The sequence below is a fragment of the Malaclemys terrapin genome, chromosome 3 (assembly GCF_027887155.1).
Source record: "Malaclemys terrapin pileata isolate rMalTer1 chromosome 3, rMalTer1.hap1, whole genome shotgun sequence".
Lineage (NCBI taxonomy): Eukaryota > Metazoa > Chordata > Testudines > Emydidae > Malaclemys > Malaclemys terrapin.
This window is the reverse complement of record NC_071507.1, coordinates 177,343,856-177,360,527: the sequence shown is the minus strand read 5'-3', so window position 1 is coordinate 177,360,527 and position 16,672 is coordinate 177,343,856. Positions and strand designations below refer to the sequence as shown.

The 16,672-nt window shown below is 42.6% G+C and overlaps 1 protein-coding gene across 1 annotated transcript in view; it reads left to right on the top strand.

Annotated features, from left to right (window-relative positions):
- ADAM17 (ADAM metallopeptidase domain 17) overlaps positions 1-16,672 on the top strand; it is a 65,227-nt gene that overhangs the window by 13,073 nt on the left and 35,482 nt on the right. Inside the window, exons 2-3 of the mRNA XM_054022609.1 lie at positions 14,644-14,776; positions 16,285-16,418. Of these exons, the coding sequence (XP_053878584.1) occupies positions 14,644-14,776; positions 16,285-16,418 (267 nt within the window). The remainder of the gene's footprint in view (positions 1-14,643; positions 14,777-16,284; positions 16,419-16,672) is intronic.

Sequence of the window (16,672 nt, the reverse complement as noted above, 5' to 3'; positions counted from 1 at the left end):
CATACAGAGCTTGGTTCTTGACTAACTTTTGACTTGGGGTTTCCACACCTTATTGCTTCTGTAAAACACACTCGTTGCACACATCAGGGGTTCATTGTGTTCATCTCTTCATTCTCCTCCACAACCTCCCTTTGTGCCACTTTCCTGTCGCCTTCTGTTTCAGGGATTCCATTGCTCCTTCCACCATGTTAGGAGTGATATGTGTTCCTCCATTGCACCCCCACCATTCTTATTCTCTCTCCCCCCTCCCTTTTTAAACTGTATTGGAAAGATGGATAGAGCTAAAATGAGGGGTATTATGTTGAAATATGTTAATGTCTGCTATCAACCATTTCTTTGATCTGTAGACAGTTACTAAGGTAGCTGAAGCTGATAGCTCTGCTCCACCATTTCTAACTTTCACCTTTTTCACCAAATGTCAATAGGGTTCTGCCCATTGATGCCTAGAACATTCTCTGAAATTTTGGAATTGACTGGATGCAGTGTTCAGAAATTATCGTGTTGTATCGAAACAGAGAAATGACAGCAAGTTGAGTGTAAGATCTTATAGGTTTGGCCAGTTACTGGTTGTATCTACCTGGGTTCTGACCCATCCAAAATTTATTTGTGACATGTTCAATCACAGTGTAGCACTTTGTATTCTGCTCTGTAAAAGTCCAGTATTGATGCATTCATTTCTGGAGTGTTAAACAAAGTAGAAAAATGGCATCTTCCTGAGGAAGGATTATATCATGTGACTTGACTGTTCTCAACTTCAGGATATATAAAAGTTCATGATTCATGAGAGCTGAGTCACATGATGAGTCTCTTGTTTTGGAAGATGGAGTTGTATTGCATTAGTCTCACTTCGAGTGTGATGTTGAGGACTGATGTGAGGTTTCTTACTTTTTTCAGCGTATTGCTTTTAAAAGGGAATGCAATATGTTTTACCTAGAATGGGCAATATCTGCTTTAAGAGGGAGTATAGCGCATACACTACTGATAACAGGCAGACTGATTTCTGACACCTACTGTATTAAGCTGGATAAATGTCGCTCATCAGTGCTGACTGTTTGGGGCATTATTGGTGTTCTGAATGGGGGAAGAAAATTGAAGGTTGTTGATTGTGAGGTAATACATGTATAAATGAGGAAGAGCTCACAGGGCACTTCTTACAAAATCTCTGAATGATTTTTGGCTATTTTTAATTAATTAAACTGCTACTGGGGGAGTTTATGCTTTCAGAGAAACATTCACACTGTCCAGAGAGCGGACCAGTGTTTTCTGCAGTCTTCAGCAGGAACCCCATCAAGAAAAGATCCCTATCGTATTTCCTGTTAGCAAAATCAATAAAAATAACCACCTTAGGTGGAATTTTATAGTAATGGAAAGCCCTGTCTACACTGATCTGGCATCTAACTGAGTTTAGGAACTTTTGTTAGCTTCTTCGAGTGATTACACTTGTGCATTCAACTCCAGGTATGTGCATGCCCTGAGCATAGTTGCTGGAAATTTTCCCCTCAGTGTTACCTATCAGGCAGCTTGAGAGCCCTCTTCTGCCACAAGCCAGCCACTGGTATGAAGTGCCCAGTGGACCCCACAACCCCCTCAGTTCCTTCTTACCACCCGTGATGGTCACTGGAACTGCTATCCTTGCTTTTGCAAGCTCTCTCAGTGGTTGTCATCTTCTTTCTGTACATAGTTAGTTGTAGTCGGTTTTAGTTAATTGTAGTGAAGTTCTATCTCTTTGTGTTTTAGCAGAGTTTTTGTCCATTCCCCATGCCAAGGCGTGCCTTGATCACCAGGCTTTAAGCCCTGCGCCTCCTGCAACAAAGCTATGCCTCTTAGCAATGCACGCTCAAGCTGCCTGAAGTGCCTAGGAAAAGCTCACACTGGGGACTGTTGCCAGATCTGTAGGGACTTTAGACCTCACATGGAGAAGGACTGGGAGGCCAGGCTGAAGTTTTTGCTCATGGAGGTGGCTCTGAGACCTCCATCTGAGCTAGGCCATTCAGACTTGGCACTGAGTGCCTCGGCATCAGTAAAGAGTGCTCTTCCTACTGTACCAGAGTCCTGGCACCAATCATCATCCCCAGTACCTAGGAAAAGGCATAAGAAACAGCCGGCTGAGAGGAGGCAATCCCTGACCCCAAAGACGGCCAGGCATGGGGATCAGAGTACAGTGCAATCTAAACCAAAGCACTCCTCTGTCTTGGTACTGCAGAAGTAAGCACTGTTGGCGCAAGCACCTTTGAGTCTGGTACTGCACAGTGTGGTATCGATACTGTCTCAGTTCTGACCATACCGGAGGCATTTGCCGCTGTCAGAGACCTTACGCTGTTGGTACCGGTATGAGCGACAGTACAAGAGTTGGTGCCGATAAACAGGAGGGAACCTGCTGGATCCTATCATCTGTTGACATTGTAGCCTCTGCAGGCCCACCAGTGGGGAACTCCCTGGATAGACCTATTTGCAAACAGGTAGAAGAGTGTCACCAATTCTACTCCCTACTAGGCCACAGTCGAGGTATCATGGATGCCTTCCTACTATCTTTGATGGGACATCTTTACTATGCTTTTTCCCCCTTTTCTGCTTGTGCACAGAGCAGTGCTAAAGATCAAGAGGAACTGGGTTATTCTGATAGCCCTACCATGGGCCCACCAAAACTGGTTCTCTACTCTACTAGATCTCTGTGGCGACTGCAATCCTGCTGTGGTTGCAGCTGGAGCTGATTTCCCAGGACCATGGTTGGCTGCTCCTGAACCTGAGCTCCCTTTAGCTAATGGCCTGGAAGCTCCATGGCTAACTGCCAGGGAGCAGACATGCTCAGAGCAAGTTCATCAGATCCTCCTAGGTAGTAGAAAGCCCTCCACTAGGGCTACTTACTTCTCAGAATGGAGGTGGGTTTTCTCTATGGGTGTCCCAACATGAAGTTTCACCCACGTGTTCATCCATACAAGACCTACTTGAATATCTATTGCACTGAAACAACAAGGCTTAGCAATCTCCTCTATCAAGGTTCACCTTGCAGCGATATCAGCTTTCCACTTTCGTGTGGATAACTGGTCCATTTTTTCAAATGACATGTCTTTGAGGAATTGGACAGACCTAGAAAGGTTATACCCTCAAGTAAAAGAGTCCGTTCCCCCTGGGAACTGAAGTTGGTCTTTTCGAAACTTATGGGACCAACATTTGAACCTTTGGCAACTTGCTCCTTATTATACCCCTCCCAGAAAGTGTTTTTTTTAGTGGCCATCACTTTGGCCAGAAGGATCTTCAAGCTCTGTGCCCCCACATCAGAGCCTCCATGCAGTCTTCTTTAAAGATAAAGTGTATTTACGTGTCGTCCCCCCTCCCCCACCAGTTTCCTCCCAAAAGTGGTTTTGTAATTTCATAGCAATCAGGCAATGCATCTACCTGTCTTCTATCCAAAGCCACGTGCAAATAGGAATGAATGTCTTCACTCATTGGATGTTAGGCAAGCCCTAGCTTTCTTCATAGAGAGAACTAAATAATTCCAAAGGACCACCCAACTGTTGTTAGCTGTAGCTAACAGGATTAAGGGTCTCCCAATCTTTTCACAGACAATTTCGTCCTGAATCACTTCATGTATTTTCATGTGTACGGTTTTGTTATGTTCAGGCAGGTGTTTTGCCACCAGCTAACTTGACTGCTCATTCCACAAGGTCGCAAGCATCCTCAGCAGCATTAGTGCAGATCCCTATTCAGGACATTTGTAAAGCAGTGACCTGGTCATCAGTGCACACATTCTCCTCCCATTACGCTATCACTCAGCATGCCAGAGATGATGCAAATTTGGTTGAGCTGTTCTGCAGTCTGTGTAACCATGAACTCCGATCCATCCACCTATTTAACTGCTTGGAAGTCATCTGGAGTGGAATGCACATGTGCAATCACTCAAAGAAGAATAAACGGTTACTAACCTTCCGTAACTGTTGTTCTTTGAGATGTGTTGCAAATGTCCATTCCACGACTCGCCCTCCTGCCCCTCTACAACAGAGTTTTCTGGAAAGAAGTAACTGAGGGTGTCGTAGGGTTGGCTGGGCACTTTATACCGGCATTATCAGCAAGTGGCAGCAGAATGCACTTGAGCCACCCCAACACGTACCACTGAGAGAAAAATTTCTGGTGACTCTGCTCGGGGTGCACACGCACCTGGAGTGGAATGGACATGTGCAACACATCTCAAAGAACAACAGTTAACGGAAGGTTAGTAACTGTTTTTACTAACCTGTCTTGGCAAGCCAGGGTGGTTGGGAACAAGCTCTATTAGAAATATTACGAACCAGTTTAGCTGGAATGGGTTTAAAACAAGTTTTTAAAACTTGTTTCTTGGCCCATGATAAACTGCCTAACTTATACAACCAATTCTTGCTTTGAGCCATTTTTCACACACACAGGTATTCCTGTGTACATGTGCTCATAACAGGCAAACATAACAGGCAAAAAAATACTTATTTAGATTGATAGAAACACAGAAATTGCCTATCTACTTATGGGATAGATGAGACTAGAGCAGTGGCTCTCAACCTTTCCAGACTACTGTACCTCTTTCAGGAGTCTGATTTGTCTTGCATACCTCCAAGTTACACCTCACTTAAAAACTACTTGCTTACAAAATCAGACCTAAAAATACAAAAATGTCACAGCACACTATTACTGAAAAATTGCTTGCTTTTCTAACTTTTACAATATAATTATAAAATAAATCTAGTGGAATATAACTATTGTACTTAAATTTCAGTGTGTAGTTTATAGAGCAGTATAAACAAGTCATTGTCTGTATGAAATTTTAGTTTGTACTGACTTTGCTAGTGCTTTTTATGTAGCTTGTTGTAAAACTAGGCAAATATCTAAATGAATTGTTCTACTTCCTGGAAGACCTCTGTGTGTCCCCAGGAATACATGTACCCCTGATTGAGAACCACTGAACTAGAGTCTTGGATTGTCCTGGAGTCTCCAGGAATTAAAGATTAATCAATTAAAGATTGTCACGTGATGAAACCTCCAGGAATACATCCAACCAAAATTGGCAACCTTAGATAAGACCATTGGTCCATCTAGCCTGGTGTCCTCTTTCTAACAGAGGTCAGCACCAGATGCACCAGAGGAAGGTGCAAAAGCACCTGTAATGAATAATTATGAAACAACCCACAGGGCAGATTTCTTTCCAAACCTGTTTAGGGTATGTCTACACTGCAGCTTAGAGGTGTGTTTCCCAGTGCACTATCTCATCATGAACTAGCATGCTAAAAATAGTAGTGTGGACATTGTGACCCTGGAGGTGGTTTGGGCTAACCACCTGAGTCCAAGTCCATCTGAACTCAGCCAGCTAGCCTGTGCTGCCGCTCGTGCCTTAGTGTTCAAACTACTATTTTTAGCACAATAGCTCAAGTGGAGCTAGTGTGAGTCTGTCAACCCATGCTGGTAATCGCACCTCTCAGCTGTGTTGTATGACTTATCCCTAGTTAATGGCTTTCTAACAATAGTGTACGCTGTTATGCATGTTCATGAGTATGCTGCTCATAGGCCTGGCTATGTTCCCACCTCATCTGTGAAATCCATTTGTATATCTAACTGGGTGACTTATTAATGGGTTGTTATCATTCTCGGAATAAGACCGGGTGCAGTGGTGTTCTGTGATGCAGTGCTGTTTTGTGTCATCTCTACAGTCACTTAACTTGTATCAAAGACTTTCATTTGTGTTTCCTGGATTGGATTCGGATTTCAGGTCATGAATTATATTCGGAATGAAATTAGGTCTTTTATCAAAACATTGCTACTGTATAAAGTTGAACTAAAGAGTATCTTGGGGTTTTTATCATAGGAGAATATACACAGGATTCAGGTAGAATAATAAATTAAAGTGAAGCACTGGAAAAAAATAAAAATTATAGTAATTATTGTGATTTGACTAGAGTTTATGTACCATTAGATAACCCTAGGTGGGATTTTAAAAATGTTAATTACACCTTCTAGGTTAAAATTCTGTTTTTAGACAAGTTTGACCTTTGTGTATAAGTGAATTCAAAAGCATGTTTTTTGCTACATTTTATTTATTGCTTTCAGGGCAATACATTGGATATGAGATCATGGGAACTTATTTTGTTGATCATAGAAATGAAGGGAGTTGAAAGATGTGAGTAGCACTTTAATTGGTAGCTGAACATTGGACATCTTTCTCTTTTCTAAAAATATATAGTTACCTCAACTTCTGATTAAGGATGTGTGGCCCCTGCAATAATAAAGACCGTAGTCCTACGGTGATGTATTAGCTCTGATGCAATGCTTGTTAAAATGTAACTTTTAAAAAAAAGAAAATGTTTCTGGGCTCAAGTGGGATCTTCAAAGTCTTAATCCCACTGAAATAAAAATATTTTAACCTGCCTAATGTCCCACATGGCTTGGATATGAAAGGGGAGAGAGAGGGAGGAATCAAAGGTGACCTCAAAGTTATGAACATGGAAGACAAGTGTGGTGGTTTCAGTTTTGGGGAGAGGGCCTGGGGGACTGTTTAGTCATCTTTGTGGCAGCAAAATATTAAAGGAAAGAGAGAGAGTTATAGATGTGGGACTACGTAGAGGGAGAGAGGGAGGGGGTTGGGATATAGATTTGGGAGTCACCAATATAAATGTGATCATAGCTGAAACCAGGGGAGCGTATGACATTTACCAAGGAGAGATTACAGAGGAAGAATAGAAGAGGGCCAAGGATGGAGCCGAGCTGGACTCTGTCAGAATGAGGAGAAGTTAGAGCCTTGGAAAGAAACTACAAGAGAGCAGAAAGGGAAGATCTGACCCAGCACAGTGTCATGGAAGCCCAGAGGAGAAAGGCTGGGGATGGAGGAGTGGGAAGGGTTGACTGTGTCAAAGGCAGTAGAAGGCGAGTGGAGAATGAAGGCGGAAGAGGTGGTTAAACTTGGCCAAAATACCTTTGCTTACTGTGGCCTCAATCCTTTTACTGAGCTGTGTACAGTTGGACCCTGGTGCAGGATCGGAGCTTATTTTGTTGAACTACTTACAGTTCATCTTTAACAAAGGCGGGATAAACAAATAACTTGAGTTTCCCTTGTCTGTAGGCGTTTAAACATATTTTATAGATAAAGAGGCATCAGTGTTTAGCAGATACTATTAGATTCTTTTTTTCTTCTTTTGATATCTGAGCTAATTGACTGAATAATACCTGGCAGCAGCACGTCTTATATGTTGCCAGAAATATTTTTTTATCCATCCTGAATGTGTTCGCATTTAATTTAACAAGTGCTTTCTTGTTCATTTAATACAATAAGTAGGAGTGTCAGAGTAGCAGGTTGTCATTTGTTACTTTACATATCTCTAAGTCTTATTATTCAGCCACTATATCAACTCTACACTCCTAGTTTCTTTTAATATTTCCTTGTGTGTCAATAAGGTAACTCCGGAGTTGCTACCAGAGAAGATGGGGGGCTGGCCTCCTGAAGCCATTTACCTAACGAAAGAGACTATTCTCCTTAGCTGAGATCATTGAAAGAGGCTGAGATTTATTGCACAGAATCTAGAGATGGAAAAGACTCACTGAGTGAGCTAATTGCTCCCTCTGCTAGTTTTTAATTTTTCCCAAACACTGCTGCATGAGAGAAGCTGACATAGGGCAATGAGTGTCAAAAGGAAAGCAGACTCCCATACTTCTCAGCCTTCGGAGAGTTCAGTGTGTGACAGGAGCCATCTAGATGTGTGGCAAATGACTGAATTGTGGAACACCTGTTTTATTGCTTACTGCACCCTAAGCAACCGATTACAATGGTTTTGAAGTGTGAAATTTGACTTTAAGGATTTTTTTCTCATTGTGTGAATCAGACCATTTTTGCATTTGGAAACAAGCTAACTATGCCCATGCTACCTGTAACAGATTGTGAATAACCCAAACCAGTTTTGCACAGGTGAGAAAACATCCTTAAGAACAGGTTTTTCTACTTGAAAACCATTATAATCTGTTGTGGGTTCTTCAAATCTGGGAATTGCAAACAGTTGTTAGGCAGTGCGGTTGCATCCTCCTTTCTCATATTGCTAAATGGGAACATGGGAGGGTGTCGGGGGTCTAAGTATGGAATTGCTTGAGAATCACTGATCTGTTCATGATGCAACAAAACACAGGCATTCCATATTTCAGTTGCGTTTGAGGGTGGGAGTGTCCGTGCCCCGGCCAGGGCTTCTTGTGCATTGCCAGAAGGGGGGAGTGGTCCCTGCCCTAGTTTCCCCCATATTAGATTCCTGAAGTTCCCCCAAACCTAATACACAGACAAATCGATTCACCCTCCTTGACAATTAAATCAGAGAGTCCCCCCATTCTTTCCAGTTACAGTGCTACACTGTAGTTGTTGCTCTGCATCTAGCGCCCAGGGACATGCCTTGATGGAGGGCGGGGGAGAAGACACTGAGGGTCAGGTGTGGTTCCTGAAGCTGCTCCTAATTCATTTTTTTCAAGCTGACAGTCTTAACTGACTACCTAAGAGCTCAGGAAAAATCAGTGGGCTAGCAGTGTTGCCTATTTAACTAACTGGCCTGTAAAATTAGAAATCTTAGGATCTTTAGATAAGCACTTTCTTAAGACCGTGGTTTGGTGGTTGGGCCATTAGTGTGGCTGTCACAGTGCTACGGTAAAATAAATAAATATATATAACAGTAGCACTTAGAGACCCCAGCTGAGATGCGGTAGGGGGAAGAGAAGGGATCCCACTGTGCCTAGGCATTGAACGTATCCATATTGAGATATGTAGTGAGGTATGCCCCACTGGTTCAGACCCAAGGTCCATCTAGCCTGTCTCTGAAAAGTACCAACACCAGGTGTTTCAGAGGAAGGCGTAAGAACACCAGGGTAGTAGATGTCAGATAATCTGCCCCCCGATGGGTCTGTCTCCTCCTGATCTCTATTAGAGGTTAGGATAAGCCCTGAAGCATGCGGTTTAATATCCCTTCAAAATTATCATTAATTATAGCTCTGGATATTATTGATATCCATATAAATATCCAATCACTTTTGAAATCTTAACTTCTTGATCTCAGCAACATTCTTTGGCAATAAGTTCCACAACTTAATCACGTGTTCTGTGGAAAAACTATTTCCTTTTATCAGTTTTGAATTTCCCAACTTTTAATTTAATTGAACATCCCCTTGTTCTGTGTTATGAGACAGGAAGAACAGAAGTTCCTGTTCTCCCTTCTCTAGATCATTATTTTATATACACCTTTACCCCAATATAACACAGTCTGTGGGAGCCAAAAAATCTTACCGTGTTATAGGTGAAACCGTGTTCTATCAAACTTGCTTTGAGCCGCCGGAGCACGCTGCCCCGCCTCCCTGGAGCGCTGCTTTACCGCGTTGTATCCGAATTCGGATACATATCGCGTCGCGTTATATCTGGGTAGAGGTATACTTTTATTGTGTCCCCTCTCATTTGTCCCCTTGAAGAGCTTACTGTATAAATAGAGAAGTCAAAGGAAGTATTTTCTACATTTTGCATATGGAGAGCTGAGGTACAGAGAGACTGAAGCCACATTTCTAAAGGTACCTAGGCACCTGAAAATGCAGGTAGAACCTAACGGGTTTTTCAAAAGCACCTAACTCCCGATGGGCCCTAAGTGATTTGCTCAAGGTCACACTGGAAGTCTGTGGCAGAGCTTGGATTGCCCCTCAAATTTCTAGCGTCCCAGTGCAGAGCCATCCATTCTCTAACTATTGCAGGAAGTTGTGGGGGAAGGGGAATGCCTGAAGGAAATACATTCATTTGGGAAAATTTTCTCCCCTCCACTGAAAGGAGGAGGAGAACAGAAGGCAGTCTGTCATATATTAGATCAGTGGTTCTCAACCTTTCCAGACTACTGTACCCTTTTTAGGAATCTGATTTGTCCCATACCCCAAGTTTCACCTCACTTAAAAACTATTTGCTTACAAAATCAGACATACAAATACAAAAGTGTCACAGCATCAGGGTGGATAAAAATCAATGACTTTTTAAAAAATAATTAAAAAATCGGATTTTTTAATTTAAATCAGATTTTTTTGATAAAATGCTTTTTGAGGAAAAAACCTATCTAAAAATAGTTTTAATTAAGATACATTATAGCTCAAAGATATCTCATCATGAAATAGGGATTATAAATTCTAATTCTATAGTATGAGACAATATAGTTATGTAATGTTTAAAAAAAGTTTTGTAAATGAGTTCCAATAGTTCATGGATTAGGGACCCAATCTTATGGGGCTCCAGGGGTTTCTGTATAGATTATTTAGGTTAATCTTTCTATCTACCCAATGGGACTCAGTGGTTAGTCTAGAAGATACCATCAGAGATGCTTAGTTTTGCAGTTGTGGATTTGTCTCTCCAGAGATAACATGCTTGTTAACAGCCATAATGTTTTTAAATAAATATATATAGAGGTGAGAAATAACAGACCACAACCCTATTGTCCTTCTGCACATTTGTGTACACAGAGTCAATCCCTTACCTCTCTCTAAAAGTACAAAGTTTCAAAAATGAATAGAAGATTGTTGGGGGTGGAATAGATCTGGACAAGGAGAAGAAGTCTGGAGAGAAATGTGAGAAGGGAGGGACAGGCAGTAGAAACAAAAGTGAAACTGTTTGAGCAGCATATTCCAGAAGTCTTGAGGTCTTTCTGAGTGTAGCCTTCATCGATTTGAGATCTACCATATCATTCTCTCACTAGAAGGGAAAACCTATAATGGCAGCAGGCCTAGGGTTACATGGGGATCGATATGAAAATCCAAAGGTGGATAAGGAATTGGTTAATGGGGAGAATGCAGCGGGTCGTATTAAAGGGTGAACTGTCGGGTTGGAGGGAGGTTACTAGTGGAGTGCCTCAAGGTTCGGTTTTGGGACCCATGTTATTTAATCTATTTATAACTGACCTCGGAACCGATTGCAAGAGTGGGCTGATAAAGTTTGCGGATGATACGAAGGTGGGAGGAGTTGCAAATTCGGAGGAGGATAGGGATATTCTGCAGGGAGACTTGAACGAGCTTATGAATTGGAGTATCAGAAATAGGATGAAATTTAATAGTGAAAAGTGTAAGGTGATGCACTTGGGGATGACTAATAACAATTTTAGTTACAAGATGGGGACGCATTGGTTAGAAGTAACGGAAGAGGAGACGGACCTAGGGGTCCTTGTAGACCGCAGGGTGACTGTGAGTCGACAATGTGACGTGGCGGTGAAAAAAGCCAATGCGGTCTTGGGATGTATTAGGTGAGGTATATCTACTAGGGATAAGGAGGTCCTGCTTCCGTTGTATAAGGCGCTGGTGAGACCTCATTTGGAGTACTGTGTGCAGTTCTGGTCTCCAATGTTTAAAAAAGATGAACTCAAACTGGAACGGGTGCAGAGAAGGGCGACTGGATGATCAGAGGAATGGAAACCCTGTCGTATGAAAAGAGACTAGAGGAGCTTGGGTTGTTTAGTCTGACAAAACGAAGGCTGAGGGGGGATATGATTGCTATCTTTAAATATATCAGAGGGATAAATACAAGGGAGGGAGAGGAATTATTCCAGCTTAGTACTAATGTGGACACGAGAACGAATGGATATAAACTGGCCGTGGGGAAGTTCAGGCTTGAAATTAGACGAAGGTTTCTGACTGTCAGAGGGGTGAAATATTGGAATGGCCTTCCGAGGGAAACGGTGGGGGCGACGGACCTGTCTGGTTTTAAGATTAAGTTAGATAAGTTTATGGAGGGAATGGTTTAATGGTAAAACATAGTAGCCAAGGAAAACCAAGCAATGGTAAGTAAATAGTATAATGGCGAACAAGGGTCAGGCTAGAGACTCTTGCCTACATGCTCGGGGTCTTACTGATCGCCATATTTGGGGTCGGGAAGGAATTTTCCTCCAGGGTAGATTGGCTGAGCCTCTGGAGGTTTTTCGCCTTCCTCCGTAGCATTGGGCAGGGATCACTAGCAGGAGGGTCTCTGCCGATTGAAGTCACTAAAACGCAGGATTGGGGACTTCAACGGCAGAGTCCAGGGAAGGGTCTTGTGGCCTGCAGCATGCAGGGGGTCAGACCAGATGATCATAATGGTCCCTTCTGACCTTAAAGTCTATGAGTCCGGATTCCCCCGGACATGTCCGGCTTTTTTCAGTTAAAAATAGCGTCCGGGGAGAATTTGTCAATGTCCGGACTTCTCCCCCCCCATGCAGAGCGTGCGGGGCTTACAGGGCAGCCGGCCGGATGGTGCCACTGGCTTCACTTCCCCCCTCCTCTCCCCTGCAACTTGAGACCACTCCCCTCCTCTCCCTCCCTCCCCCCGCCCTGCATTCACAGATCGCCGGCCGTCGCCTCGGCCTCCGGCAGTCTGGAGCTCCGACCCTGTTCCCCTCCCCCGCTGCCGAGCGTGCTGCTCTGCAGCACAGTAAGGGGGCCGGGGGTCAGAGAAGCGGCAGGGAGGTTCTGGGTGGGGGGGTAGTCAAGAGACAGGGAGCAGGGGGAGGGTTGGATGGGTCAGGAGTTCAGGGGGGGCTGTCTGGGGGTTGGGGGTGTAAGGTTTTGGGCAGTCAGAGTACAGGTGGGGGGGGGGTCTCAGGAGGGGGCAGTTAGGGGACAAGGCACAGGGAGGCTTAGGTAGGGGGTGGGGTTCTGGAGGGCAGTTAGGAGCAGGGGTCCCAGCAGGGGGCAGTCAGGGGACAAGGAGCGAGGGGGTGTTTGGGAGTTCTGGGGGGGGCTGTCAGGGGGCAGGGGTGGGGAGAGGGATCGGAGCAGTCAGGGGACAGGGAGCAGAGGGGTTTAGATGGGTCGGGAGTTTTGGGGGGGGGCTGTCAGGTGGTGGGGAGTGATTGGATGGGGTGTGGGAGTCCCAGGGGTCTGTCTGGGGGTGGGGGTGTGGATAAGGGTTGGGGCAGTCAGGGGACAGGTAGGGGCTAGAGTCCTAGGGGGCCAGTTAGGATGTGGGGAAGGTCTCAGGACGGGGCAGTCAGGGGACAAGGAGCAGGGAGGCTTAGGTAGGGGGTGGAGTCCTGGGGGGCAGTTAGGGGCAGGGGTCCCAGGAGGGGGCAGTCAGGGGACAAGGCGTGGGGGGGGAGGGTTGGGGGTTCTGAGGGGGCAGGAAGTGGGAGGGAGTGGAAGGGACAGGGGCGGGGCTAGGGCAGGACAGGGGCGGGGCTAGGGCGGGGCTCCTCCCGTCCTCTTTTTTGATTGTTGAAATATGGTAACCCTAAGCAGGCCATAAAAGAGACCCAGTTTGGGAATAAGAACCATTCAAGAAATTTGTTTGCTGATGATGTTTTAAAGAAAGTCACACCAGTGAACTGTTGGAAGTCACTTAAGCACTTGGATTCAGCGACTGTTGAAGTGATAATCTCACTTTTAACAGCAGTAGCTTCTTCTGCCGGTGTAGAAAGAGTATTTTTCTTCCTTTGGACTAATTCATTCCAAATTGAGAAATCATTTGGGACCTGAAAAAGCAGAAAAGCTTGTTTTTCTTTTCCAGATTCTGAACAAGCAGGAAAATGAAGGTGAAGACGACTGAGTTAGCTGCAGAAGCCAATATTTTAAGTTTCTCATGTTGACCTGGCTGACATAGTTGATTTAACTTTTGTTTCTTTAAAAAAAAAAAAAAAATCATTTAACTATTTTAGTTAAAAACAAATTTAACAAAAACAAACCTGACTTTAAAAAACTTGAATGTTTAACTAAATTCAAAAATTCATAGGCTTGTTTTGTTAAAATATTATATGTTTGCTATTGAAGAAAAAAAATCCAGAATACGTAAGGTTGTTGTTTTAGTTAAATAAAACAATTTAAATGTCAATCTGGTGATGTTCTTCTCCTAATACAACATGGCAAGAAAATCCTCCAAATATTAATGATTAACCTGTTGAAATGGAGATGGTTCACCTCCCCAATGACTTCATAAATATCTGCTTCAATTACGTTTGGTAAATGAAATAACCAAACAATCATTCATTTTGTGATATAACTATAAAACTAATCTGAAAAGTTTTCAAAACAAATCACTTAAAAATATATAGTGTGTACCTTCTAAAAATGAAACCTATATCTATCTCTGAGTTGTGAAGAATATGTATTAAGGTTATAACAACCAACAAGAATGCACTTTTATGTTGAAATCCATGATTAAATAGAGTCTTCCTGACTAGTGATTTAAATCAATTTGATTGAAATCAAATCCACCCTGCACAGCACACTATTACTGAAAAATTGCGTACTTTTTCATTTTTACCATATAATTATAAATTAAATCAATTGGAATATAAATATTTTACTTACATTTCAGGGTGATACTTGAGTCTATTTTTCACTTGTGAGGCTTGTCTGAAGCCGAAGCCTTGCTTGCCACCCCCTAATGCCGGCCCCGCACTTGCAGCCCCCCCTAAACCTGTCTGGTGACCTTCCCACTAGAACACATTTCATTAACTGAGAATTTAACCGTGCCTGTCACATACTGTAACATCTCACTGACTGTATAAAAAGCACCTTTACAGGAATACACTATAATTATTCTAAAATTAAAATGGATTGCAGAGTTTGGAATATCTGTAATATATGTTACAGCTGGATGCTATAATAATTGTTTAATTTTAATGTGTATTATCCTCTTGAAACTGTTATAAACTGTCTCCATATCTATTTCAGAGAGGCTTGAATCCGTGCTCTCAGATTATGACATCCTCTCTCTGTCGAATATCCAACAACACTCATTAAGGAAAAGGGACCTCCAGCCAGAATCGCATATAGAGAGACTCTTAAGTTTTTCAGCCTTGCGTAGGTAATGAAATCATCAGTGGCAAATATTGGTTTAATATTCGTTTTCTATTCTATGTGATTTTTTTTACCTTTTGAAATGAATATTATATAATTGCCAAAACAGAAATGCCTTTTGCATTTGCTGTTACGATTGGCTAATTCTTATGGGTCAATGATATGCATGGTTATGTGATTTGCTTCACAGAGACCAAGAGAATGGAAGATTATTTAACTATATTGTATTCCTCTGTTATTAAAGAAGCAATGATTGAGATTTCCTTCATTTTATTGTTTACCTTAGTTTTTCATTAATTGGGTTGGATCCTGCTTTTTCTTCAGATTCTGGCTTCCCTCCACTACTTTTGCCTGCCTTACATTTCTTGAAAGGCTCATTGTCTCCTTGTGTATTTTGGTCTGTGGCTACCATGTTGTGCTGCCTGAGAATTGGTGTTTATGGGGACTTAGTCCATTTGCTCACATTGTGTGTAGATGGCCCCATTCCACAAAGCATTTCTCAGTTTGTTACAGAAATGTTGGGAAGACATTCTGGGCTCTGAAAGATTGGGGGGGTGAGGGGGGGGGAGGAGAGAGAGAGAGATGGAATGAGGCCAGGAACAAGGGCGTTGGAGACAGTAATTTGACCATCTGAGGAAAAATCTCTCCTAGCTTTCTAAACACTGAAATTCTGAACTTGAAATGCAGCGAGAATCATCTCCTGCTAAAAGGTGTAGACTGATCATATTCAGTCAGGCAGTCTCCTCATCTCCCCTCCTCCGGCCCCTCCAGAAATCCACAACTAAGATTTACCATGATATACAGCATCACATAAGTTGGTATGCATATTTTCTACCACCATCTGAGGCAGGAGGCACAGAACATGAATGAGAGCAAAATACTAGAGTAAATAGATAAAAATCTCCCATTTTCCTATTTTATATTGCTTGATACCTTGTCCATTTTCCACTTCCATTGTAACAAACACTTCAAAATACTGCCGGTTCTATCCCAAGGATAATTGCTGATATATACCCCAAAATCTGTTACACTGGTGGCAGACAAGATAAAAACTCCATGTGCTATAGGTTTTCCATTAAGGGCTATGGATGCCAAGTTTTGTCAAGGTTTTCTGGACATATTTCAGGAAATGGGATCATTGGGGTATATCTTATTACTTACCATTGACCTGTTTTGTTAAATCTTCTGGTCTGGCTTTCTCTGAAGAATGCAGAAGAAATCAGCCTTGTTTGAATACCTTTTGGCAAGGGTGGCTGAATATATTAACTTTGGAGGAAAAAAAAAAAAGAACATTTTTTTCTTGTTAATAAACATTGACTACAGATGTTATAAATGGCTCTTAGAAAAGTACTGTCATACAGTAATTCTGACAAATAGCATATATTTTTGTATCTTATTAATTGAAGAGTCATTGTCTTCTCACATCCAAAGAGATTTCAGTAGAACAAGAGGCTGATGTCTGTTTCCTTATGCGTGGTTCACTTAAAACTAAATGGAAGTAAATTTATTTTACAGGCACTTTAAATTATACCTAACGTCAACAGCTGAACACTTTTCTGAAAACTTTCAAGCACTAATAGTGGACGGTAAAGGCAAGGAAAAGGAGTATCATGTACAATGGCAAGAATTCTTCACTGGACATGTAGTTGGTTAGTATGAGCTTGACTGTACATCATTGTTGGGGAGTAGCATAGTTTGTCAAAATCTGCTGGCCCATGGTGAATCGTGTATCATTGCTTTTTCATTGTCCTCAAGCGTGGTCAGAGTGGTAGATTTTGTTCCTGTGCCGGTCAATTTTCTTGACAATTTTGTGAGGCTGGTGCTGCATGTACTGAGATAAGGGCTTACAATCTGGCTTTGAAAATCATCAAGATGTATTTTACAAAAATACACACTATGGCCA